General features: G+C 43.7%; 1 protein-coding gene across 5 annotated transcripts; it reads left to right on the forward strand.

The window, feature by feature from the left end:
* Positions 1–561: 561 nt before the first annotated feature.
* Positions 562–25,828, forward strand: mtmr3 (myotubularin related protein 3). 5 transcript variants are annotated; one of them, XM_022757950.1, is made up of 21 exons: positions 562–728; positions 2,762–2,837; positions 4,138–4,194; positions 5,561–5,650; positions 6,620–6,736; positions 9,893–9,975; positions 10,709–10,875; positions 10,975–11,071; positions 11,444–11,557; positions 12,382–12,572; positions 12,879–13,010; positions 13,178–13,289; positions 14,464–14,659; positions 14,874–15,059; positions 15,336–15,506; positions 16,061–16,206; positions 16,677–18,207; positions 18,320–18,430; positions 18,579–18,667; positions 19,704–19,730; positions 22,378–25,828. In XM_022757950.1, exons 3-21 carry the CDS (start codon positions 4,192–4,194, stop codon positions 22,547–22,549), a joined length of 3,735 nt encoding a protein of 1,244 aa, XP_022613671.1. In that variant the 5' UTR covers positions 562–728; positions 2,762–2,837; positions 4,138–4,191; the 3' UTR covers positions 22,550–25,828. The 5 variants fall into 5 exon arrangements, with proteins under 5 accessions (XP_022613671.1, XP_022613689.1, XP_022613680.1 ...); XM_022757968.1 differs by having other exon boundaries at positions 12,382–12,530; XM_022757942.1 differs by lacking the exon at positions 562–728 and adding an exon at positions 2,286–2,347 and having other exon boundaries at positions 22,378–22,549.
* The last annotated feature ends 1,871 nt before the right edge of the window (positions 25,829–27,699 follow it).

Genomic DNA, 27,699 nt, shown 5'->3' on the forward strand with positions numbered 1-27,699 from the left:
AAGAAAATATTTCATTTGAAAGTCAGCTGTGAGCCAATAAAGAGAAGTGTCCTGCAGGCTTAAATATCTGTCTAAAGCCTCACATGTCAGGCTATTAAATGTTTAAGAATGGACAAAAGTATGCCAAGCGTCTTGGAATTGAATTTGCATATGTAAGCCATCATTCAATACATAATTGTTTAAGACCCTGCTGTGTTGTGTTTTTATTTCTTTATGGTGAGGAATGACCACCCTTGGAGGTCTGCCACATGTACACACAGTACAGATTAATTAATGCAAACAAATTCATAAACGTACTGTAATGTGTATTGTATGAATCCAAAACAGCGCTTGTTATAACCTTAACTATCTGGAACACTTAGTCATTTTCACATTTGCTTCATTAACTGCTTTTCGATCATTCATGTCCATTATATTCAGTAATTACATCAGTTATTCGGGCAGCCTACGGCGCACTGTTTACATGATAGTACCGCGTGGTGTGTATGAGCCCCTCCCCCGCCTAGAGTACCGCTCTGACGCAATGACGTCACATATCACGTAGGTTGTTGGGCTGGAGAATTCGCTGCGATGGCGACGACGGCTCTCTGCTGGAAAGGGACGCAGTGAAGCTGGCCTCGGCTCGGATATGACTAATGTTTATTTGATCGAGGTTTATTTGCTGCTTAGTAATTGCACGGGCTTCGGATGAATCTTCGGCTTCTTACTTCTCATCACTCCTTTGACTGGTGAGTCCGCCGGTTGTGGTCGTTCCTTGGTGTGTTTTGACAGAGGCCTCCTTTTTGGGGTCCGCCCTCCATCTCATAACAACAAAAACAGAGAGCTGCGCTAGCTCAGCCAGCTAATGTTAGCTAGCCGCTGTTCTGACTGGACTGTGTTACAGCTACTAATGGCAAACACGCAATACTATGAGATTGCAATACAACAGCACACTGCTTATAAGTAAATGTTAATGTCCGCTGCTTACAATTCACATATCCACTTTGGGCTAAGCGTTAGCTTGCGAGCATTTCTTTATTGACGTGTTATTCTTGATTAACTATTAACGTTAGCTAGCTGCAGAAGATCTAGCTTAACGTTACCCAAAGAGAAGGAAGGGCTAAAGCAACGGTAGCTAGCTAATTACTTTTGTCTATTGACATGGGTTGTTATATATCTGACAAACCTGTTTGAATAACTGACGTGTTGGCGTCTGACTTTTTTGTTGGTGTGGATGGTTTCGCCATAGTTGTTAATGTTAAGTTGCAGAGCACTTAGCTTGCTAGCACTCATTGTAACACTACAATTCAGGAGTGTTTGGGTTTTGGATAACGATAGCTTATTTTGAGATGTCCACGTTACATTCAACTAGGTAACGCGAAATATCATTAATGCTTTAGTAATATTTTAATTGCTTCGCGAAACCATGGCCCTAACTCCATGGCCCTAACTTTCAGCTAGCGGAATTTGATTTTTCCAGACACAAAATTAGCAGACATGTATGCTTCTATGTGATCCTTAATCCTGTAGTGCCATTGTTAACTTTAGTATTGCTACCTGGCCGTCAACGTAGTCAAGCTGTCTGTCAGTCTTTGCAGTCCATCGTCTCAGTCAGTATTTCTGTTTGAAGCTAGCTAGTAATAGTTAAAGAGATCGGGGCTGTTTGCCCGATATTGTTGCCCCCTGTGATGCATTGTGGCCGGTCACGGGATAGGAGTAACGTTAAGGCTCTAAGGGGCTTAGCCTTCTCTGTGTGACTCTGAACTAAGAGCCAGACTGAGCCGTAGCCACGGGTCATGAGCCTGCTGCGGTAAACAGAGACGTGTGCGTGTGGCAGATATGCTTTATCAGGTAGCACCAGCAGTAAAAGCAGGGCTCCTCGACCAGTGAGGTAATGACCCCCCCTCTGCTGCTTCTCACCACTCTCCACGACCAGGCGGTGCTGAGGGCCTCTGCTGCCGGTCATGCAATGAGATTTTTGTCTTCTTTCTGGCCTTTTGCATCTTAAATGTGCCTGAGGAGGTGTGTTGAGGTCTTGAGCAGCTCATTCACTGACCTTCTCAGATCAGATTTCAGGCTCTGCAAGAGCAGCTGACCTTTACAACTATTTGTGGGCCTGTATGCTGATAGATCTCTAACAGGTTCCTTGTTTTGAAGAGAGACATTTAATATTGCTTCCAGGCACCATCTGTGTAAAGATAGTTTACCATTACCTGAACAAAAAGTTGGTATCTGTTCATGTTCTTGGTGAATGACATACTCTCATTTCTGTTGTAAACTATACAGGAAAGTAAAACCACCTACTAGCCAAGTGCTGTGAAATATCTGGATCTGCCATGTATGTGTGCCTGACCAGCCATTTGGGCAGGTAACCAAACATCGTTGGGTAGTTTGACCAGTCTTACCTTACAGTGGATTGATTAACCTCAAAATGTAGCAGCAGGGGTTTTAATTTGAAAATACATATGGTGTATTTCTGAAGGTGACCATTAGATGATCAGCCCACGTGACTGAACCATGTCTTTATGCCGGCTAGACTGTTTAGTGCTTCAAGATCCAGCTAGCTTTTTTTTCCATTCCACAACTGAGTTTAAGTGGTATCTCTGAGCTCACATGCAAGCCACTGTGACCACCAGTACAGCTATATTTGCCAGGGAATCAAAAGAGCTTCTGTAGCTTGAATGTCTCAGTGAAAAAGTCTGCTGTTTGTAAAATAGAGACAAGTTTATGGGGAAAAGCATTTGCTCATTATTCAATTGCATGTTTGCCTTCATTTCCGCAGATTTCCATGTCTTATTTGTGAGAGTTTCCAAACAGGATCACCAGGACTGCTCATCATCCATTACTGATTGTCTGTGGTAAGTCTAAATGATATATTACATCACTATTCTTATGTGACATTTTTAGGCATTTGCTGTTTCTTTGACTGTGGCCACCAGAACATTTGTCCCCCTTTACTAAATGTAATGGAACTAATTGACTATAAGCTTTACCGAAGGCCACAAGCCTGCTGTTGCCGGCCAAGCCTTCCCTTGTAGTGCCATTTCATGTGGAATTGATTTTCTATCGAATGTTTTGAACATGACTGCCCTACCAGGGGCTCACAGTCTCCTGGTCAATCATGGGCTACAGTTAGTCTTTGTTGCCTAGATGCATTTCCTGAGAAGGTATTTACAAATCCTGATGTTTACATACAACATCACAAACACAGTTTGCTACTCCGGCCTACATTGTCTTTCTTGTGAGTTTCTTGAAAATCTGTTCACATTCAATCTAAATAAATCCAACACAAGCACTGCAAATTAATGTAGAAAAAAAGGATGCTAGTGTGGTTTATCGTTTCAGGTAGTAATTTCATCCAGAGTAGATTCAGTGATCTGGAAGATAAGACTTAACATTTGCTCTTTTAGGGTGAGCTAAGCATTTGGCGAAAAAACAACAACAGTAGAATTATAATGTTTAAATGAAAAACATGTATATTATTTAAGTATATTTTTGAGCATTTACATGAGAGTGGACCATAGAAAGATGGGGAATGACGTGCATCAAAGGTCCCTGGCTGTAGTTGAACTGGGACATTATAGTTTGAGGTTTCCTGGTTGGTGCCTTAATCCCTCAGGCACCGGGATGCCCTGATAAACTATTTACAGTTTAGGACCTTTTCCATCTCAGAGAATGATGATTTAAACCTTAAAACTAAAAGACATCAAGTTTCAAGCAAAATGACTCCCAAAGAATGTCCATTAATACTTTTTATAAGATTGAATATTGACCCACCGATTTCAACAACTGAACCCTGAATACCTATTGAATTTTAAAACCAATCTATAGTATTGATGCTCTCCCAAAATAAGTTATGTGTCAACAAAAAACTGTTAAACTGACCTGAAATCAGTGCTGATAATGAGACTTCGTCACCATAGACAATATTTTGATCGTGAATTCTGTTTCTATAAAAGTTGCTCCATACGTTACAATAATGAATCCTGGTGGTACTGGCTGCACAGTATCTCTCCTCTGGCTGGAGGAGGAACAAGTAGATCTTAATTTGAAATTTGTGGATAACAAGTGTTTTAAAGATAATTGTTCAAAGATAACGTCTATGATTTACATGCTCTCTGTCAAAATTACTTATCAACTGTCTGTGTTCTTGTACAGACTGATCCAGGCCGGAGTTCCTTGTTGGGTGACCCACACTCCTTCACAGGGGCCATGGTAAAGTACCATCATTTTATCTATGTTTTGGAAAGTAGCTGCTGTCAGTCTGGTGGCCTGTGTGCTGTCTGCAGAATCGGAAACTCGCCATTGATTTTCACTGTTAGTCAGGCCTGTTTACCAGGAAGCAGACAGTCACACCAGCTGCAACAGTGTCAAAGGTCCTCCAAGGCTGCCGCCTAAGCAGGGCAGCTTTCAGTTTTCATTGCAGAAATTGGTGTTGTACCGTTGCATAGTGACATAACTGGTGGATCGGATGTGTTGCCCATTGAACTGTGTGTGTATGTGTGAGTTTTTTTGTTCTTGGCATGCTGCTGCGTGGCGGCTGCCCCCTGGCTGGCCTCAGCGCACTGCTCCTCCAGCCTTGGTGACCGTGTGTATCAGCTCGGCTCATGCTGAGCCAGCATCCCACAGGATGTGCTGCCATCTCTTTCGACCACCTTAATCTTTCTTTGCACAGTGTTCAGACTAAATTCTGCTCCTGACCAAACACAGGCCATAGATTTGCGTCGATCTCTGTCAGCACAAGTCCAGACATTTTTTCCACCAGTTTGCCCTTGAGGAAAAATCCCTGACTCTGCTTGTGTATCCATGTCTGGCATTCACTACTAATAGGCATCCTCTGTAAAATGTGTTCATCTTGGACATAACTACTACTGTGACCTCAAACATTTGGTCCCTAAGAAAGTGTACAGACTGCTGGTAAAAACTTCTTTTAAAAAAATGGACATAATTAAATTTTAGCCAAAAATTTCATGTAGACTCTCCTTTCTTTTCAAGGTCTTGTAGTTGAAGTTTCATGTCTATTTCCAGTTTTAAAGCTATGCATGTTATTGTCATCTGAAATACCATGGCTCGTCGTACAAGGGGTGATTATAGTAAATTAACCCGGGTTACATATTACAGTATGGGTGGGAAAGATAAGACAGCCACACAAACAAGTATAAATGCAGCCCTGTCAGGTTGGTTTTAAATCATCTCTGTCACAATAAGGGTTGTGACATTTCTGCTATATCCAAATAATGTAAAAGCAAATCAGATGGTGGCATGGCTGGGAAAATTCAACACAGTGAAACAGAGAAGTAACACTCCTTTTCCCCAAAAACTACTACCATGGTGGTCTTTCAACCCCCCAGGTGATGTCTTCAGAGCAGCTCTGTGGTCAAAGCTGTGAATACATCTGTCACTGTACTTGAGTTTGTGACAGGAGCAGGGTAATAAATGAGGGAAAACTCAGCCAGGCTTCCCTGGACAAACATTTCAAAAGCCATATTAAAAGTAAAGACAAGTATGTGACTGAAAGAAGGTTGTTGTTGTCAAAGCTGACTCGAGTTCAGTAAATAGTTAACAGGCCTTTTTTCTGCAGGAGGAGGAGGGGCAGCATAGCTTGGAGTGTATCCAGGCCAATCAGATCTTCCCCAAGAAGTCCCCCGTCCTGGAGGAGGAAAACATGCAGGTGAGGACGCCGCTGCCCTCACTGCTTATCTCATGTTGTAAAAAAAAACCCAGTTAACCTGACAGTTATGTGTAAATATGTGGTTGAGTCAGTTACATAACCAGCCTGACATATGTGACTCACTTTCAGTTTTTACCAGTCTCAGAAGTGAAGTGTCAAAAGTCATGTAATATCTGAATGCCTATAACTGAAAGTAAAAACCAACTTTTACTTTCTGTCATTAAAAAATCATTATGAAGAAATTATAATAAGTAGACTTTCATCTGAGAAGCTACAGGTCAGCACTCTGTTATTGGCCAGTTGGTCATTCCAGGCATTTATGTTGTTTCTGTATCGTTTTATATTGTTTCTAGTAGGGCTGAACAATTAGTTGAATTATTATCAAAATAGCAGCTGCAATTTTTTTGATGTAGGTGAAATGTGTCACAACATACCATGAATAACATCTGCCAAAATAAGCACAACATGATTTTTTTGCATATCATTCAGCCATAATCACGAGTTATGTTATCTTCTACTTTGGTATGTTTTCAGTCAGCTGGTTGCTGGTATTTAAAGTGGTAGCTGTGTCACTGGGAAAGTTTCCTTTTTTTTTCAATGAGTGTTGTCCCACTGAAAATTACTGATTTGTCAAGATCCTTTTTGGCACAGGAAGCATGATCAAAGAAAACAAATCACAGAGTTCCTGAGTTCTTTACAAAGTTCACCAGGTGGTTAATGGGAGAAGTTCATGCTGTGGAAAAAGAGTGTAGAGTTTGTACTTATGACTCAGATTACCTGCAAGAGTGCAACATTTCAGTTTACCCGACTGCTGTAGTAGAAATGGTCAGCATGTTGCTACAAGTTGCAAAATAGTCACACTAACCATGTCTAGTGAAAAAGCGATCAAATCACAACCCTTATGTCATCACTGCTGATCTCTGTGACGCTGTTGTGAGTTTGAAATGTTTTATCACCTGCTGTTGCTAGGTGCCCTTTCCTGAGCTGCACGGGGAGTTCACAGAGTATGTGGGGAGAGCAGAGGATGCCATCATCGCAATGTCCAACTACCGCCTACACATCAAGTTCAAAGAGTCTGTTGTCAACGTAAGTATCTTTGAAAAGTGACTGATGTGCTTCAAGGTCAGATACGATTAGAGAATCTCTTTCACAGGGTTCAAAATAACTGGAGAATGAAGTACATTGTCTCTACTCGAGGCTGTGTGAATCTATTAATGTTTTGTGAATGGGCAGAGCCGGGGCCATTGTGCCAGCGCCGTGGTGACCAGGCCATTCAGAGCTGATCTGCACTGGCAGCAGTGCCGCGTGACTCTTCATCACCTCTGTTTCTACACTCGCCTGCCCGCATTGCTTTCTCGCTGCACTTGCCGTTGCCATGGTTGCAGTGATTCCAGAGGGGATGCATAATAGTGGCGCCCTCTCTGTCTCTCTCTCTCTCTCTCTCTCTTTCTCTTTCTCTTTCTCTCTCTCTCTCTCTCATTTCGCCACACTAAGAGAGAGACTAGCTTTGTGACCGATAGTGGTCACCTTCTAAAAAAACATCCTCATGTGCCTTTGTGAAGATGTTCTAGGTTTACTTGGTTTTTTTTTTATACTCCTATAAGATACTGGCTCCAGTAAACTTCCAAAACTATGAGTTATTACAACATAGATTGACACCACATATAAACAACACATATAAACAAATATTTATGCATTTGTATATATTATATATTATATATTATATTATACATATGTATTCAACATTCTGTTAAGTCCAGGGTTGCACAGGGTGGTAGTACTAAAAAAAACTTTTTTCCGCAGAGTATACACTCTGTTATATGCAGTGTATCTCTCATAATCTGCCTACATGCAAATCTTTAAATGTTTTTCTTACTCACAAATGAAGTATTTGTCATAATCCTTTGAGGAAATTGTTCCCAAATGCCTTAGGAGAAAAATATGATCACCAAGCTGCTCTGGTGCAGACTTGAGAGCAGGAAAGTTGTGCAATGATAAATCATGTGCTGCAGAAAAACACTTCTGGATGTTTCATTTCCTTCTCTCAAAAACTATCATCATCTATGCAAGTGAAAATAACACATTATCACTGTAATGGATAAGTCCTCTTCTGTTCTATGTTTTTCTTATTGTCAACAAATCCCATGAAAAATCCAAAATCAGTGATGAATTGATCCTATCAACAAGTATTGTCTGTATTGTTGAGAGGCCGGTGAACCACATCAGTGAGGCAGTGATACGTTCATTCATTACCCTCAGCATGGACCCTCCTGATTATTTAGAATCAGTCCCACATACACTGCCCTGTCCCTGCTGCCGAAAACACCCACTAATTGCACATAATAGACTTAAACAACATAACTGTTTATACCTGTTTAGGTAACGTTTGCTAAAAACGAGAGCTCCCATATGTTTTGGGAAATTATTCAGCCTTTTAGAAAATGAAAGTATATATTTGTGACGTGTTTTTAAAGACTTCAGTAGGAACGTTTGGTGCCAGGCAGAGGAGGGAGGTCAGAGAGACACAATGTTGGTTTTGGTCTTTTCATGGGATTTGTTGACGTTAAAGTATCAAAGCTAAATTCTTTTGATACCAAAACTTAAAACCTAAATTTTAAGTACCAAAACCTCCCAGTGAATGTCTGGTCAGATTTGTAATCTTGTTTATTTTATGTATTGATCACATAGTTCCTGATTTAAATCACAGTTTTTGCAAGTTTGAGAGTATTTTTTATTGAAGCCAAGTTCTTGCGGCTGCTTGAGTTTAAGCAACATTTAAAATCGGAGACTTCTGGCTTGGAACCAAAGTTGATGTGTGATATCATCAATAGATGCTCATTGGTTTATTCCCCGATTCCGGTGAGTGCATCCATCTGAGTGTTTCCTGTTGCTACTGGCTGCCCGTCACGTGTAGCTGGGCTTAATTGGAACCTCAATGAGCCTCCGGTTCCTGGCGCACAAACCACGTCTCTGTGCTCACATCAGACAGAGCCAGCGTTCTCCTCACACATATTTGGACGTGTTGACGAGGCATTTGCATCACATGGTGGAGTTGTCAGAGCTCACAAACCAGGGGTGGGAGGTGGAAGAGAACGAGAGGCTGTTAACAAGCAGCTCAGGAATTTTGATGGTGGCCAGATTAGGGATGTAGATTAGAGGGCCGGAATTAAGTTGCAGAGGCAGGATGCTCGAACATCCGGAATATGTTGCGATGGCAGAAAGTAGTTCCAAATCCACGAGCACCATTTTCATTATTGTTCTCTCTGTTTTGTTTTGGATAGAGTTGTTGTTGTGAGGTGTCAGTAAGTACCCAGCAGAGCTGCATGGCGTGGAGTGGTGGACTGTATCATTTGTGTGTGTAATTTGTTTGTGCCTGTCTGTTACCTCGCTGGTGCCAGAGGAGTAGACTCCTGCTTGTTCACCCCGTTTAACACCAGGTGCTGGATTAAAGTAGACGTGATGAAAAAATACGTGTGGGGAAAAATCTGTCCACACAAAGCGTTCAAGCTGTCAATCCTTCCACATGAAGAAAATCTCCATCAGGCAGTAACACTGTCGCTGCACTAATGTATTGGGAGCTTGACTTGCTGATGACTGGCTGTCGATGCATGGCTCTGGACTGTGTGTGAACAGCAGCTTGAGCCACACCATTTTATGAAAGCCCACTGTGCTGCTGAAAAGTGCCCTTACTGTAGCTAATTAACAGAGCTTAGTCAAGAGCAGCATAGGTATTTCCCTGCAGTATTCAAAGTATGCTCTTAAGTTACAAGCACATGACAGTTCTGTACTTTACATGTAGTTTGCCTATAAAAGATAAGACTGTAGCTCTGGGCCCAAAGGGAAAAGCAGATACAAGCTCTTCAGGATCCAGTATTGAGTGTTTTTGTTCTCCCATATGCAAACTTAAAAAGATTATTTATATTAACAGAGCTCAGGAAGATGTGATGTGATATGAAAAATGAATGGAAATGCACCTGGAAGTAATCTGTGTGACCGGTGTATTTTTAGCACCATGCAGCTGAAGGGGTTTGGTTACAGAATTAACTATATGAAGTAAAAATGTGATGTTGCAGCACATCTGGCTGATTCTTGGCATGATGGCGTTTTACTGTGTCGACCACCACTAATTTACATAATGGACTGTTAGTTGCAGTCTGCCACACTACTTGTACTGACTGCATGGGTTTGGTTGGTGCATGTTTCTGTATGAAGAGCTGATGTTCCCTCTCTTTCGATCCACAGGTCCCTCTTCAGCTTATAGAGAGCGTGGAGTGTCGGGATATGTTCCAGCTCCACGTGACCTGTAAGGACTGCAAAGTCGTTAGGTATGTCCTGCACACTAAAGCCACTCCAGCTGTTTCCTCCTGTTTGTTAAAGGTGTAGAAAAGTTGGGCCGCTGCAGTGTCTCACCTGGTGCAGTGCATACCATTTAGGCTCAGTCCTTACCATAATGGCCTGGGTTTGAATCCCACTCAGACCCTTGTTAATAAAGCCAAAAAATAACATTATAAACCGGTGTAGAAAACTTGATCTAGAATAGTTTCTCTTCCGTATCTAGTTGTCAGAAAATGTGATGTTCTGTTTAAAGCATTTGAAGTAGAGATAACAATGATAATCAAAAATTGCCAGTCTCACAGAAGTCCAGGCGCCAGGTTTAAGGTTGCTATGGCAACATTTAAATGTGGCAGCAGAGAGAGAGAAGACAATGATGCAGATAAGCTAATAAATTTCTGCTGCACACAATTCATATTTTTTGTCACTTGGAGCTAGCTTTGTAGAAGTTGAGCATTGAAAGAATCAGTCAGATGTAACACGAGAGGATGCCTGATGTAATGCCTGTTGTTAGACTTTCTGTAGAGACTCAACACCAAAATTGGTAAGGTAAGGAAATATGTGCTTTCCACAAACAAAGGACAACAAGTATTTGCTTGATTCTGAAGTATCTGTGTTGCAGATATCAGTATTGAAATGCTTCTCTGAGAACCACCCCTGTGCTCCGATAATATTCTGTCACCTGATGAAGGTGTAACATTGCCTTTTTCCTTGTTGCGTTTCCAGGTGTCAGTTCTCCACCTTTGAGCAGTGTCAGGAATGGCTGAAACGCCTGAACGTGGTGGTTCGCCCTCCCTCTCGCCTGGAGGACCTCTTCTCCTTCGCCTTCCACGCCTGGTGCATGGAAGTATACGCCGGCGAGAAGGAGCAGCACGGCGAGCTGTGCAGACCAGGTACCCTGTTGTCTCCTACATGTCCTCGCATAGCCCCAACAAAAAAACCTCCCCTCTGCTCTGCTCTGTTCTTATCAGACATCTCTGCTCTCTCTCCAGGCGAACATGTGACCTCCTGGTTTAAGAATGAGGTGGAGAGGATGGGCTTTGACACTCAAAACGCCTGGAGGATATCTGACATCAACAGCAAGTTCAGGTAATAGCAGGCTCTCATTCAGGAGACATAATCTGCTGCTGTGCTGATTTCCGTCACTCTCAGTTAGAAGATAGATCTGTCCTTAGCTTTCATTGGCGTACATCGTGTGTGTGTGTGTGTGTGTGTGTGTGTGTGTGTGTGTGTGTGTGTGTGTGTGTGTGTGTGTGTGTGTGTGTTAGGTAGGGGGGTGGTTGTGTTATTGTACGCCACTGGTGCTGCACCCTGGGCAGATAAGGGTCCAGCCCAGGATTAGGTGTCTGTAGACAGAGACTTTTGTTGAGCCATTGCAGCCCCTTGGTGCTGCCTCCCTCCCTCCTTCTCTCTCTCTCTCCTTGTTTAGCAGTTGCTCTCTCTCCCTTTCTGCTCTGCCAGACTGTGCCCCAGCTATCCTCAGCAGCTCCTGGTGCCAGCCTGGATCACTGACAAGGAGTTGGAAAACGTGGCAGCCTTCCGCTCCTGGAAGAGGTTTCCTGCAGTGGTTTATAGGTTGGTTTATGTTTGTTTCTCCCTGAGCTCTTCAAACCAGAAAGTTAACTTCCTCATGTGCTGATTGGCCTTTGTGTTTTTTTGAAGGAATGAAACCATCTTCTTTTCAGCTCTATGTCAATGCCACGTTGAGTTTACTTAGGCCAGGAAAACATGGCTTCAGTGAATTGTAGTTGTTGTATGTTTAATGAACAGTGCTCAAGAGCCTTTGATCTTTTGTTTTTGGAAAACTACACCAACCAGAAATCTTAACTTTGTGTGTTACAGCACCTGAAAAGAATAAAGCCAGTGGTTCCCGACCTGTTTGTGTTATGAAAAGGAAAGAAGGTCGCCTGCTGAACCAAAGAGTCATATGAAATGATTAGTTCAGTAATTAATTCGTTGATTGACAATTTCATTTATCAGCAACATTATTTCTTTGATATTTTTTTTAAATCAAAAAAGTAAAAAACTCACAGGCTCCAGCTTCTAAAGTTAGAATATTTGTATATGACGGTAAACTAAATACTGTTGGTTGGACAGACCTGCAGTTACAAGAGGTGAAGTTGCTTTAGGGCATTTTTCACTATTCTTTGATATTTCATACACTAAACCATTGATTGATTAATCAGAAAAGAAAATGTTAGATTAAATGATAATGGAAATAATTATTATTTGCAGCCCTGTTCATTTTCTTTTAATCATCAAAAAAGCCAACAAATAAAACATAATGTTGTGCAGGAGAAATGCAAAACAGATAGATGCTAAATGCTCTTAACTAGGACATAACCCATAACTCAGATTGACTGACTGTGTATTTGTGCTCTGGCTAACCCCTCACACAGGCACCTGAGCACGGGGGCTGTGATCGCCCGCTGCGGTCAGCCAGAGGTCAGCTGGTGGGGCTGGAGGAACGCTGATGACGAGCACCTGGTCCAGTCCATCGCCAAGGCCTGCGCCGTGGACAGCAGCTCCCGCAAACACCTCCCCAACGGTACCTACACCAACGGCTCAGACCTGCCTGATACTGACTTCGGTAAGAGCCTAACTCACTGACATACCGTATAAATCGCACAAACACACTCCCTCACAGCTGAGCACACACCTACCACCACACACAGACATGGATCTGCAGCTGACACTGTTGCGCAATCCGAGGTGTCAGGGCTTGTCTCAAGCAGCAGGTTTACACACAGATCACAGTAACTTCTTATGTCAAACACATTCTGTTGATGTTACATATTTCTGTCTTTTTTGACTTTTTTGAAACCCTTCAGCCCTCGTTTCATGCAGCATGAATTGCACTGGGTTGTAACTTTGCTGTGTTTTGTGTCTTTGTCAGAGTCCTCCATGACCAACAGTTCAGAGGTGGAAACGTTGGTCATCCAGCCCCATAAGTTACTTATCCTGGATGCCAGGTCCTACGCTGCTGCCGTAGCGAACAGAGCCAAGGGGGGAGGCTGTGAATGTCCAGGTAGGTCCTCTCAGCTCAGGCTCTTATTACAGGCAGAATTAGGTCAATGTGTGCTGTGGATGCAGTATATCGGTTAACCACGAATGCGATTGTTCTCTGCGCTAAAATCAAAAACCACTAGCTTTTGTCTTCTCATTTTTTTCTCATTTGTTTTCCTCATGTTCCAGAGTACTACCCCAACTGTGAGGTGGTGTTTATGGGCATGGCCAACATCCACTCCATCCGCAAGAGTTTCCAGTCTCTGCGTTTCCTCTGCACTCAGATGCCTGATCCAGCCAAGTATGTTTTTTTTTTGTTTTTTTTCTGCCTCCAGCAGTGCCTCCAGCTTCCCCTAGTCACGACTCAGCTCACAGCTCTGCAGGCTAAAACTATTAAACCTTGAGCCCTCAAGCTTTGCTGTAGTAACTGTAGGTAACTAGTAATCACAGCTGTGTTTTGGCCCTGGTCATACATCTGTGCCTGATTTAGAAAGCCTGGCCCAACCCCAAGTGGAGGATCTCTTTCCATCTGCACTCCCAGCCTCGGTGCCACAATGATGTGTAATTAAATCACGCTGGCTTAAGAGGCTGTTGTTGAAAGTGGTTAGAAGATCAGATCAGAAAACAAAAACAGGCTCAGAAAAAAGTCCTCCCAACACTGCACCCAGGCTTTAATAGGGTCACACAGTTCATGTCTATGTGCTGTCATATTCGTCAGCTTTGAAGGGCCTTGTGCACGAACTTTCTGATGTTTATGCAAAACACAGCGGGCTATGCCGATTTCTCTCTGCTAATTGTCAAACATTACACCACAGTGCCACTGTACTGAGCAAGACCAGCTGCTGAGCTTGACGTGTTATAAACATATAAAATGAGTATAAACTGTCACAAGCCTCCAATCATTCTGTCACAGACTCTTCATGTTTATAGTCAAGACAAACACACCAATAGAGCTCAGAATATTATCCTAGATAAGATAAGAGAAGTGAAACATTTACTCATAATTGAAGTAGGTCACGTCTCTCTCTGGTCATCCATGTAATGTGTTGAAATATTCAGTGACTTTTATTCAACCAGGCCATTTAGGCTGGAATCATCAGCTGTGATTTTGGGCACCTGACAAATGCAGGTCTTATATTTGCTCTACGTTTAGCTCTTTTCTTAGAATCTCCACCAAAATTAAGAAAAAGATCTCTCTATTTCTCAAGCTGCTAAATTCCCCGATGAAGAATATTAAAAAAGTAGAAAGACACAGAACAACATTGACGTCACAGTTGAGCTCGTAGCTATACAAAGCTGTGCAGAAGTTGTTGACGGGTTTTGCGAACTAGAGGCTTTAAATCCTGTGGTATGTGGCATCGGCTCATGCTTTGTACTTGTCCTTATGAAACACGTGTGGCATCACTTAGTATCTGAGCCGTGCGACCTGGTCTGATGTTTCTGTTTTTGCTCTGTTGCTGTCTGTGTGCCGGCAGCTGGCTCTCTGCACTGGAGAGCACCAAGTGGCTGCAGCACCTGTCCCTGCTGCTGAAGGCGGCGCTGCTTGTGGTCAACGCCGTGGATCGAGACCACAGGCCCGTCCTGGTGCACTGCTCCGACGGCTGGGACCGCACACCTCAGATCGTTGCGTTGTCCAAACTGCTGCTGGACCCGTACTACCGCACTATTGAGGTACAGATGAAGACTCTTTGATCTTTAGTTCCGTCCTCCGACCCTTTGTAACATTTGGTCATTTAACAGGATCACGTTTAATAGCAGAAAAACTTTATTATTTTATTTGTTCACTTTGTTTTTACTTTTTTAAAAACTGCACATGAGCATGACTGGCCTAATATTGTGAAGCAACATTTTATTGAACCTAAGATCTTGTGACATCTTTGTGCAGGGCTTCCAGGTTTTGGTGGAGACTGAGTGGCTGGACTTTGGCCATAAGTTTGCTGACCGCTGCGGCCACGGAGAAAACTCTGATGATCTGAACGAGCGCTGTCCTGTCTTCCTGCAGTGGCTGGACTGTGTTCACCAGCTGCAGAGGCAGTTTCCCTGCTCCTTTGAGTTTAATGAGGCCTTTCTGGTGCGTACCAGTGGCAGAAATCAAACACTACAACTGTAAAGTCTTCTTAGATCATGAGATTAGACACTGCAGAATGTTTTCATCTACGTGGAAGGAAATGGCATGCCTCTGATTCAAGTGTGTTCACATTCAGTTTCCGATTGTGAGACACTGATATGCATTTACAGTCTGGGTGTGTTGATGAGTCATGTGTTGAACTCTCGTCATCTCTGCTCTCATTATCATATCTAAGGTGTTTGTACAAGCCTCTACATGTCAGCTTGTGTGTGTCTGCAGGTGAAACTGGTGCAGCACACCTACTCCTGTCTGTTCGGCACCTTCCTGTGTAACAGCGGCAAGGAGAGGGAGGACCGGCACGTTCAGGAGAGGACATGCTCAGTGTGGTCGCTGCTGAGACCGGCCAACCGCACACTGAGGAACATGCTGTACTCCTCACACTCCGAGACCGTACGTCCGCTGTTTCTGAAGCATGTTAAAAAAAAAAGTTTTCTACAAACAACAAAGCGGATTGAAGCAAGACAAAGAAGAAAATGTGTCAGTGGAATTAATTAAAAACAAAGTTTAGCCTGCTTAGGCCTGGGTTTCCAAATTCTTCAGGTCCAGACAGGGAAGTCTTCAGATGAATTAGATGAACCCCAGAGCTTTGTATTTCATGATGTCTTCTTAGATTTATTGTTAATTGTTGTGGTCTTAAACTTGATTTAGGAGTTTTTACCACCCTTCCTAGAATTGCATTTTGTGGTTTCGGCTGTTTTCATGTTTGCATTTCTCTGTGTGGGTGTCATGGCCATAACTTCTTGATTTACCATGAGTGGAAATCATACTCCCAGAATAGCATTCACATATTTTTTATCAAGTCTGATTATTCAAATATTCACTTAGCCAGTTCCTTTGTTTCATTTTCTTCCTGTGTTCAGTCTTTAAAGATTTTTCTCCAGAGCGTTTTGCTATTATTTGTCTCCTGATGACGTCCTGAGTTAAATGTGCAGCTGTTGTTGCAGGTTCTCCATCCAGTGTGTCATGTGCGCAACCTGATGTTGTGGACGGCGGTCTACCTGCCCAGCTCCTCCCCCACCACCCCTTCCGATGACTCCTGCGCCCCTTACCCTGTGCCCGGTGCCAACCCGGAGGATGCACCACTGGGCAGGTGAGCCTGGCGCGCTGGCACCAAGCCCCCCCCCTCTTCCTCCTTCATGTAAGAAACACAGGTCGAGGACTCCCACAGCTGGAGAGGCTCGGCTTTTCAACTCGTCTGCTTTGATACTTTGCTCTGCTCGGGCCCTTGCAGTCACAGATGCTGTTTTATGCTCTGCTTATCTTGTGTCTCATGACAGTGACAGTCACACCATGATGGAAGAGCAACAGGAAGTTGTTTCATTGTGATGTTGACATACTTTGACAGCCAGCTCTGAGTTAAAGAGACCAAGTCTGATTGCTTCTCTCTCATTATGTTTGTGCTGTGTTTTCTTGTTTTGGTGAGGTGAATGTGATTGCTTTGTTAGCCATACATTTTCTAATGATTATGTTGCAGTTTCAGATTGACTCATAGAGTGTCAAACACTTTGTTATATGATGAAATGCGGTTTCTGTGCATAATTCTTATCTCATTTCCTTCAGATGCACGAAGACTCGCTCCTTTGACAACCTACCCAGTGCATGTGAGCTGGGAAGCTCCCTGGCTCCTAACCGGCGCTCCAGTGACCCGAGCCTCAATGAGAAGTGGCAGGACCACCGGCGCTCTCTGGAGCTCAACATGGCAGTGGGGCCAGAGGGAGGGGGGAACCAGGATCAGGAGGTTCGGCCGAATGGAGTGGGGCCTTACCCAGACGGAGTGGACTCTGAGCTGGACGACAGCCCGCAGCCGCGCAGCTCACACGCTGAGCTCGGACAGGGAGACACTGTGAGCCCGGCAGCAGCAGGAGAGGACGCAGAGGAGGCGGAGCTCTCTGTGGCAGTGGGCGTGGCTGAGGGCCAAATGGAGAACATTCTACAGGAAGCCACAAAGGAGGAGGCGGCCGATCAGAGAGAGGGAGGTGCTGCTGTCACTCATGTCGTTAACACTGTTGACACAGAGGAGGAGAAAAAAGCAAAAGATGAGGACGAGGACGAGCGCGCAAAGGTCAACGGGACTGAGATGCAGAGAGAAGCATTTGCAAATGGTCACCATCCAGAAAATGGTGTAATGGAGACAGAGGAGGAGGATGAGTCTCCACCTCTGCCCACACAGAAGGCAGAAGAGCTGGATGAACAGGCAGCTGAGGTGACTCAGGCACCAGAGGATCTTGTGAAGCAGGATGTTGAAAACTCTTCTGTAGAGGAGGTTGTGCATGGACCCAGTGACTCTGGCTCAGGTGAGCCAGAGCAGCCTGCAGCCCATAGAACTATAACTAATGGCTTTGTGGACAGGTCACCTGAAGAGCCAGATGTGGAGGAGGAGACCTGCCCTGACTCAGTATCTGACCGTGGTGTCTCTGAGCCAGTGGAGCAGGTGGATAAGAGGGCCTCCCTGATGGAAAGCTCAACAGAGACTTTAACTGAAGAGGCCTGCAGCAGGTTGGAGCTCCCAGCACAGCCGCCTGTTAGTCTGAGCCGTGCGCCCTGCAGTGACGGCAGGAAACAGCCGCCCTGCTCCAGGAAAGAGAAGGGGCTGGAGGCAGGCGAGCACGGTCTTATCAGAACTTTAAATGGGGGCACCAAGCGAGCCTCCGTCAGTGCCTTTCAGTCTGTGAGTGCTGACCTCAGCAGGGATGGGATTTGTAACGGCGACAGCTCTGACGGGGAGCCCTGCGGGGGTCCTCACTGGGCCAAAGGGAATGGGGAGCGGGCCCCTCTGAGTCGACAAATGTCCCTAGCTAGCTGTAACTCCCTGATCCTCCATCCGCGGGGCAGTTGCTCCCAGCACCGCTGGTGCCACGCCCTGCTGGGCCGGGCCGCCATTAGCCCAGAGCAGCCTTCACGCAGTCACCTTGACGATGACGGACTGACGCTGCACACTGACGCCATCCAGCAGAGGCTAAGGCAGATCGAGGCGGGGCACCAGATGGAAGTGGAGACTCTGAAGAAGCAGGTGCAGGAGCTGTGGAGCCGCCTGGAGAATCAGCAGCACATCAGCTCTCACAGGATCAACGGAGACATGGGAGACGAAGTGGTAAGACACTGACACGTTGACCAGGTTTACCACCTGGACATAAGCTTTGAGTTGTAACTGCAGCCAGATAGATTCCTTCACATCTGCCGATTCTCTGTCTCCCCCCACGCAGACCTCAATGACAGACTCGGAGTACAACCTGGACCCAAACTGTTTGTCGCGCTGCAGCACAGAGCTCTTCTCGGAGGCCAGCTGGGAGCAGGTGGACAAGCAGGACACTGAGGTGAGCAGCTGGACTGACCTCAGGATATTTATTAGGGAGGGAAGGAGCAAAGATCTCAAAGAGATAGTTGTGTTTGTTCAGAGAGCTTGGATTTATGGAGCTCAGATCTCTTGTCAGCTGTGAGCTGACATTGCTCTGTACATTACAGGTCACTCGCTGGTACCCTGACCATTTGGCAGCCCAGTGTTACGGCTGTGAGAGCAGGTTCTGGCTCGCCACCAGGAAGCATCACTGCAGGTAAAGACTGAGGACTGTCAAGCTGCAGAAGCTCAAACCTTCAGTCACTCACTGTCAGCAGCCACTGCTCTCTGTCCTGCAGAGTTCAAACTCGCTCCTCTCATGTTCAGAACTGGTTCCTTGTATTCAGATACATCCAGACCTCGTCTAGATTCAGCGGCAGCAGCTTTCAGTTCACACCAGAATCAGAATGACTCTTGAATTCTTCTCAAGTAACTTTTTATGATGGATTTTAATGAAAATCAGGCCGTTGACTAATTTAGGTTTCCAGCAGGGAGTTGCTCATTCTTATTGATACACATATGCTGGTATGTTTCTTACTAGCATTGAGTTTTTGTCCAGCCTACTCTGTTCTACAGAAGTGAATACAAGCTTCTCTGACCTCAAGCAAACATGGTTACTACAATCTAATATCTTTAATGTTTTTGCACTATGATCAGGTCACAAAGACACTTTTTAGTGTTAAGTGTGAACAGGGCCTGGCTGTTCTGTCATTGGAGGAGCACTCCTTTGATTTAGAATAGCATTTGCACAAAGTTGTGGGACATGTGAGAGACAAACTTTAAAAAATGATCCCTATCACTGCAGCAGAGGCTCAGATACCCCTGACTTTGAGGCCCTCATAGAGAAACACCAATTCCAACCTTTCCCATAATGCAGCTTGATAGCATCTCTTTTTTAAACCGTCCCTGCCTGGTAAACACCCAGAGCTTTCAAAGTCAACATCTGCAGTGTGTAACTTAAGTTTTCTGAGATGCTCCTTTAATTTAAAGCCTGTCATGGTGACAGGTTGTTGGATTGGTCTATCTACTTTAGTGTTTGTTTGTCGGCGCTTCTGTCCTACAAGACAGTTTCAGCAGTGAAGCACTACAGCCCACAACTGTGGTGATCTTAGATTTTCTAAGTTTTTTTGTTTTTGTTAAACTTTGTGAAGCTGACACACATCTTCAGCAGGAAGTGTGTTTTAGTGTGTTTTAAGTTTTCTCCACTGTTCAGGCAGTTCTTATCCATTGTCTGCCCCTCTCCTCCTCTACAGTGGCAGGGAGCCTGTCCAGGAGGTCTGGTGAGATCCGGCTTCCCTGTCCCCCCACCACCCCACCCTCCACCCTCCACCCTTTTTACCGGACATTGCTGCACCTTCCTCGTTCTAATCCTTACACACACACCCCACCCCCACCCTCCCTCCCTCCCTGTCTCTCCTCACTTGCTGCATCTGGTTTCCCCCCCATTGTGTTTTAGTTGTCAGCAAATTCTCAAGGAAATCTCTCTTCATTACTGCGATGTATTGACTTGAGTGTGCGTCCTGCAGCGCCAGTGTGTTTTCATTCAGTGATTTTTAATTGGCTTTGACCGTGAGCACGCTGCTGTCAGTGGTTCAGCTGTGTTCGGTCGAGGGCTGATTCTTATTTTTCCTGAAAAGTTTAAATCTAAAAAAAAAAAAAAGACTTCCTCAACCTCAACCCTCCTCCTGCCATAGCACCACATCAGCACCCCTCCCTCCCACCACCCTCAACACACAACCTGGCAGCATGCTGCCCCAAACCAGCCCCCTGCATCTCACCTCCCAGCAGCACAGCATGGTCCTGAAGGCCATGCAGTCCACCTGGTGGTGTAAGTGGCTGCAGACAAAATTAGATGAGGTTTTTTTTCTGCTCAGGGTGAGTACAGGCAGGCAGAAGGGACCACTGTGCGTGTAAGTGTGTGAGCATGGCCTTACATCTGAATCTGAGCATGGGTATCTGAAGCCTCCAGTGTGACCTGCCTTCCTGTCCAGTGATGGTAACCTGTGTTTTTAATGGGCTGAATAATCAAGTTATCACTGCTGAGTAGATGAGCACCTCTGCTAACCCGGCATGTAGTGAAACATCACAGCAAAGTGGAACTGTGAGCAGGAGCGGTGTGCAAAGTGGAGGTCTTCACGGGTCCAACATTCTGGACCTGTTCTGAAATGGAGCGTGGAAAACCCAGCCGAACCTGATGTGCATGAATGAATATTTATAAAAGAGAGACAAGATCAGAGGGAGACCCAAACAGAAAGAGAAGACAAACACCGACAGCAGCGTGATGCAATTTCATCATTTAACAAGCAGTGGTGGAAAACATGTTAATGTTCAAAGAAGAATTTATATAAATAATTCAATGTCCTAATATCAACCTCCTGCACCAACAATAAGACAAAAGACTGTGTTCTCATGTAGTCAATATCAAATTCCAGTTCCAGTTCCCTCGTTAGAACAACGCTCTGGTGAACTGTGAAGTTCACAGTTCTCGTCTTCCCTCTCGCCTCAAAACACTGTTTTCTCCCTCCATAACGTACCACGTACGTCATCAGAGCTGACATTGTGGAACCGTGAAGACCTCCAGTGCAAAGCTCAGGATGAAGCACTCAGCACTTTGAGTTTCAGACCTGCTTTACTCCTCTTGTATCATGTGTCCCCGGTGATCAGATTGTAATCAGACACAGCAAACACAAGGTGAAAGAAACAACTTCTGTAAGTTTGTTTGCTCACGGCAGACACATTTTCATATCAGGGTCCTGTTCTTCAGATGTGAGCTCACTAATCCAGACTAACACAGTCCTTTAATTCTCATCCTGCTCACTTGGTTCTTCAAACACAGAGATTTGTTTTCTTAATCTTTTTTATGAAATTATGTACAATAACTGTGAGCTCTTATTTTGAAGCAAGGCTAGCATGATTAGTGCTGATCATATGATTTTTCCTATAACTGGCTGACATTTTACTGTTGCTACAGACAAGAACATTTCTAATGTAGCTGCACAGAAGTTACTTAAAGCCAAGGCCCAACCCCCAGCCCAGTAATCAGTATTACTTAATTACACACTCCACTCTGATAGGCTGCACTGGTATCAGCACTGATTCTGATCATATTAAGCAGATCACACACCAGCGATGACGTGACCAATCTTCATTTAATAGTGTCTTTGTCACAGTCATTAAATTGATTATTTCTGCTATCAGTTACATTGAGTCACAGTGGCCCACCAACTCTGTTTTTAGTCTCTGGCCTCATGTTATTTACATTAAAATTCTTCATAATTCAGATTATTATGATTTCATGCAGTGGGGCAACATATTTCGTGTTTGGAAAAACCAGAGCAGTGGCTGAGATCAGTTCTCAGTATCAGCTGTTTACACGTTTTTATGTGTGATGCAGCATTTAATTAAAATGTTTATTTTAGTGTTTAAATGACAAGTTTCCATCAGAATGTAATAATTAACTTTCTGATATATTGTTCCATAATTCTAATAACAGTCAGACACCTATAGTTGGATATTGTCCCTCTGGTCTTTGTATCCTTGACTATATTTGGATCGGTTCTTATTTTAAGTAAACCTTTTTTTGTAATTTTATAGCCAATTTTATCATGTTGAGGTGTTGCTATGATATTTACACCAAAAGCAGAATTGACATGTTCTGATCTAAAATCAATTAAATTTAACTGGAAAGTCTTAAAGACAAACTTTAAACTCACTTTGAAGAACTCTCAGATCCAGACTTGTGTCAAACCATCAACAACCAAATCAAGCTAACTCGGTTTTCCACATGTGAAGAACAGGCCTTGGTTTAAATATGATGGAGGTGAGTCTCATGTAAACCCGATCTAAAAAAGGAGGCGCATGGTAACTGTGGGTGTAAAGAGGCTCTGTCTGGGAGTCCAGCAGTGACCGCTCTGTGTCCCCCTGCAGGAACTGCGGTAATGTGTTCTGCGCCAGCTGCTGTGACCAGAAGATCCCAGTGCCAAGCCAGCAGCTGTTTGAGCCCAGCCGCGTCTGTAAGACCTGCTACAGCAGCCTCCGGCTCACCTCGGTCCCCCTTGACCTGGAGCTGGAGAAACCCATCACAGCCAGCTCCAACTGAGGCTCAGAGGACCGGGACAGGAGAGCGAGTCGGGCTGAGCTGCCAGCCGCTGACACAGGCCCACTGCTGAAGAAGAGCACAGGAGCTACACAGAATGTCCCATGTACTTTGTGTGTGTGTGGCAGATATGGAATTTAATGTGTATATACAGAGGATGGCGTGGTGGCGGAGCTGAATGACGTGTTTGCGAGATGCCGAGCGCTCTGAACAGTGGGTGTGCACAGGGGTTGGTGGTGTGCGAGAGTGTGTGTGTGAGAAGAAATTGCACATTCGCCACACAGAGGGTCTGTGGCAGTGATGGGACTGCACTCCGAAGCCAGAGGAGTGAGGATGGACATCCTGGTGCCTTGGACCAGGCAGGCAGAGAAGGTCGTCTCACTGTGTCGCTGAAGTAGATTCAGCGGCTTGGTCCATTGAATCTGCTTCCCCCGCTCATCCACGCTTCTCATCGGACTTCTACACCATCGTGGACTTCTTCTTCTTCTCTCTAGAGGCTGTGAGGTCAGAGGTGATGTGGAAGATCTCCGGGCAGCCACGAGATAGTCCCTCAGCATCAGAAATGTCTGGATAGTGATGTTCACAAATGTTGTTTAGGGAGAAGCTTAAAGGGTCAGTTCACCCAAACTACCAAAAACACATTTCCTCACTCCCCTCTTGAATCTAACCTGTATCTACAGTATATTTGATTTTATTTGCGATATCATCTGTGATATCTTTGTTGCCATCCAAAGACAGTGGAGGTGAAATGAATTAGGCCTGAAAATATTATTTTCTTTATCGATTAACCAGCAAATCATTTTTTCAAAAAGTCAATGCTTCACTTTTTCTGTAAAATGTAAAATAGTGAAATGTATCCATTTAGTTGTCTCAGAGCCCAATATTACATATTTAAATTGTTTGTTGTTTGTCTAACCAGATGTTCAAAATTCTAAGTTTAGTTTAATAACATATGACACAAAATAGCAGCATTTCTTTTTACATCTGACAAGCTGGAGTTTGTCATTTAAAAAAAAAAAAAGATTATTGGATAATTTTGTGAAAGTTTATCATTCAATTATTATATAACAAATTATTGTTTGTGGGGCTCACAGCACTTAACATGACGTTTACAGTGGTACCCCAGTGATCTAATATTACTCTTCAGTTTGGGATTTTTAAAAGACAGGCCGATATGTCCTGACCTCCAAAATGCTGAATCCTACATTTCCCATAATGCAATTCCAAAGTGTTTTAATAATAATCATCATAATAATATGCCGTCTGCCAGGTAACCACCCACATCTTTCAAACTAAACACTGGCATTCTGGTTTGTGTTAGTGGTTTCAACATCTGAGGAGCGGTAACCCTAATGACATCACTGTGACATCATCAGGGTAATTTGTTCAGACTTGACAAAAGCCACAAATTATATAGTAGTAGTACTCCTCGTGATGAGTAAACTGACCTTCAAGTGTAAAATTGGTGTTTTCCCATAAAGGAATAAAACGGCATCATTTATTTCCCTTCATTTGAGGTAATTTAATGCATTGGGTGAACTGACCCTTTAACGCACTGTGGGCTGAATCTCAACATATCTGCTTGCTTTTGCTTTGGTGAGTTTTTATCAGCTCTTCACACAGGATTGCTCAGACGTGTGTATATACAGAATATACAGCTTGACATGTAAATACAAAACAGAAAAAAAGAATTTTGCTGTTTGGAGTTTGTGTTTTTCAGTGTTGAGATTCAGCCCACAGTGCAGACGAGGAAGGACGAGGGTTGTGATCATTAACAAAAATGCTGTTAGGATATTCAAATAGTTTTTCTTTCTTCTTTTGAATACTGATCTCAACCACAGTGAGGAGAGTAAATTATTATGATTGTTACTATTCAGCCATGTGAGTCTTACAACAGGACGTGTTATTGATCTGTAGAAAAGGCTTTAGAACATCTGACCCTTTAACAGCTGACGGCCGCTCAGCTCTTCCACCCTGACTGACTGTTATTACTCGTCCGCTGGGAGCGTAAACTGATGTGTTGTGGCGTTGTCGGTTTGTGTCAGACAGCAGACAAGCTGCAGGTTGTTTGTGCTCGACACAGACTGACTGACTGTGTAATCTCTCCTGTTAGCCATACCTTCATGCCCTTCACTCACAACAGCCCCCCTTTTCATTCTTTTTACCCAGCAGGCACTGGGAGCTGGACTTCTCCTCACCTCTCAATCGTGTGGTGGAAATCAGAAGTGAAGGTGTGAATTTGACACATTTAAATTTCCATGTTCAAATTCCTAAGACGAATTGTTTTCTTTTTTTAATTATTAATATTGTTATTTTGGAGGCAGCAGTGAACCGTGACCTCACTTGTGATTTCTGCTCTGATTGGTTGAAACGTGGAGGAGAGCAGCAGCAGCAGAAAGGGCTCTTGGCGTTTTCCTAAAAGTCTGTAACTCCACAGTCTGTGAGAAGCTTCACTGAGACGCCCTCCCTGCCTAACACACACACTCAATGACCTTGCACACACGCTGACACACACGCACACATACACATTTTTTTGTAAAATAAATGAATAAAATAATATATTCAGATACCTATATAGCATTTAAGAAAAATGTATAGAATCCTTGAATAGTGGCTCACTTAATTAGTCACCAAAAAGTTTTTTTTTTTTTATTTCTTTTTTTTTCTTATGTTGTCAATTGCAGAAAAATACCTATATTTTGCAGCCTGTTGAAGATGACAGGTGTGTTTTTTTAAATAGAGAAGCAGGGTGTCCTGTTTTGATGCTGCAGTGGTTTTCCCTTTTAAATGCGATCATTACTTTGATTTTATTTATTAAGGTTTTGTTGTTGAATTGCTGTTTTAAGATCCAGACAATTCAAATTGCCACAGGATAATCAGTGTTTATGAGACGAGGAGTGGAAGATGGTTCTGATCTGTGGCTACGATGACCCTCGTCATTTCTGTTTTCTATCAGCCAATCACAGCATGAAATGTGGATGAAATGATTTCCCAATCCACTTAGAAGCAATGTATGCAGGGGGGAGGGGGATGGGGTGTGAAGTCAGAGGTGTCATCGAGCATCATGTGACCTCTGACAATCACATGTCAAAATAAAATAACGAGTGTGTCTTTAGTCAGTGAGACGTCTATGCACTGAGAGAACCGTGGTCCAAAACAAGCAGCCTGAACCCAAAATAAAAGCCCCTGACTCTCACACACAACAACAGAATTAGTTCATTCTAACTCATCAAACAAACAACAAACAAACAAACACTACCTCTACTTTGTACACACACTCGTTCATGCCATCACACACGCGCACACACACACACACACACACACACACACAGACACACATTCACACTGAGCTTGTAATCGCTGAGTGACTCTTATTTTCCAGATTTATGTCATTAAGAAGGGCCTTTTGTTGTTATTATTGAAAATCTGTGTTTTGTTTTGTTTTTTCCCGTTAGTCAGCTGGAGCGTTAAAGGTACAGCACACCACCACAGACTGTCATTTTAATGACGATGATCTTGTTGAGACTGCCAATCTTTTTATGCCTCATCATCCAGTTTGTCCTGTCGGCAGAGGAGCCTGACTGCTTCTTTAGCAGTCGGCCAGAAAGTCACACGATAACAAAGTTTTGACTGTCAGAGGAAATGCATTAATATAACTGTGATTTAACCACACCGGCGCTGTATGTGTCCCTGACATCTCCGGTTGGATTTCAATGTGGTGGTAACATGATGATGGAAGTGTGCAGTGGGTGGTCAGAGCAACAACAGGCTTGAAGTGTTTTTCTCACTGGCCTCCTGTGGAAGTGGTGAATGTGTTTAATTCAACAGCTCAACCTTTAGTCTTTGAAAGAGAATAGAAAAAAGAGGAATTGTTTTCCCCTCGTAGATGCGACGCTGTGATTTCTGAAAAATATCATATTTACAAAACAAGCAAGCGAGGCATCGAGTGACCAAACATTAATTTCATTTTGAACTTATTTAAGATGGTGCTACTGCAGCAAGTTAAACTTTTCTCTCCTCTTCTGCAGATAAACCAGAATAGTGACTTGACGTTGTAGACTGTTCAGTATATAATGGTGATGTAAACCTGGCCTCTAATCTAAGATCCTATTAACAGCTGATTTACTCCAAGGCTTCACACTCCTCTCTGACTTATGTGTCTGTGTCCTAAATGTTGAAAGAAAAAGTTTGAGTTTGATAATGCTTCATAATTCACGATCTCTTAAACACAGACTATCAAACGTTGACTTAATCAGAGAAAAGATGGCCGAATGAGACGTGTGATTTCTCATCATCAGCCCAGCGTGAGGCCGAGGCTCTTTCACTCTCCCTGCAGGCCGGCAGCACAACACTCACTCTGTAATTTCACCACCATCACAGGCATGTGGGACACCAAGCTTGTCTTGTTCAACAATCCATGAATGTGAATTGTTAAAAAAATTTTTTTTTTTTTTTTTTTTTTGCACATGACATAATTAATTAATGAATTAGACACTGCCACAGAGTGCATCAAAAAAAAAAAAGCTGGAATGGAAAGTGTGCTGTGCTTTTCAGTATTGTCATGAGCATGATGGTTGGTAACAGGTCATCAGAACACGCGTTGCCAGGATGATCCCTTGCTGTTTTTGTTTTTTTTTCTTTCTTTCCCTTGGTCTGCTTATGTTGTATCTCTCTTCACCTGCGCTGACGTGCTCTATCAGAGGTGTCACTGCAACGGCCCAGTAATCACTTGACGTGAGTGTGAACACGTGAATGCATCGAGCTCTGGTGAAACTGTGTGTATGTGTGTGTGTGTGTGTGTGTGTGTGTCTCTTTTGGTGGAGACTGGTGCCAAGCAGTTTTATTACGGGTCTCTCTCAAAGGGATCACTCGTGCTTTCGTTTCATTTTCCTCCTTTTTTTTCCCCCGTCTGTTTGATAAGCACTTTGAACCTTCTCATGTCTGTCAGAGGAGTGTGTAGCTGTACATAGCAATTTCCTGTAACAACAAGTGCTCCTTGTTCAGTCTGAATATTTTGTTTTGTTGGATTTACTTTAAAGAGCATTACATTGTTGTAGAATTAAAGGAGAAATAAACTAGATAAACCTACTGTGTTGTCTGCTAGCAGCACCTGATACCTGCTCTCACTGATACAAGCTGACACGGTTGGAATA

The sequence above is a fragment of the Seriola dumerili genome, unplaced genomic scaffold, assembly GCF_002260705.1.
Source record: "Seriola dumerili isolate Sdu_G_001 unplaced genomic scaffold, Sdu_1.0 BDQW01000017.1, whole genome shotgun sequence".
NCBI classification, from domain to species: domain Eukaryota; kingdom Metazoa; phylum Chordata; class Actinopteri; order Carangiformes; family Carangidae; genus Seriola; species Seriola dumerili.

Bases quoted from the DNA above. Each gene is read 5' to 3' on its own strand.
- mtmr3 (XM_022757950.1), top strand. The intron at 6,737-9,892 runs GTAAGTATCTTT...TTCGATCCACAG, and splicing joins TCAAAGAGTCTGTTGTCAAC to GTCCCTCTTCAGCTTATAGA. The intron at 11,072-11,443 runs GTAATAGCAGGC...CTGCTCTGCCAG, and splicing joins GACATCAACAGCAAGTTCAG to ACTGTGCCCCAGCTATCCTC.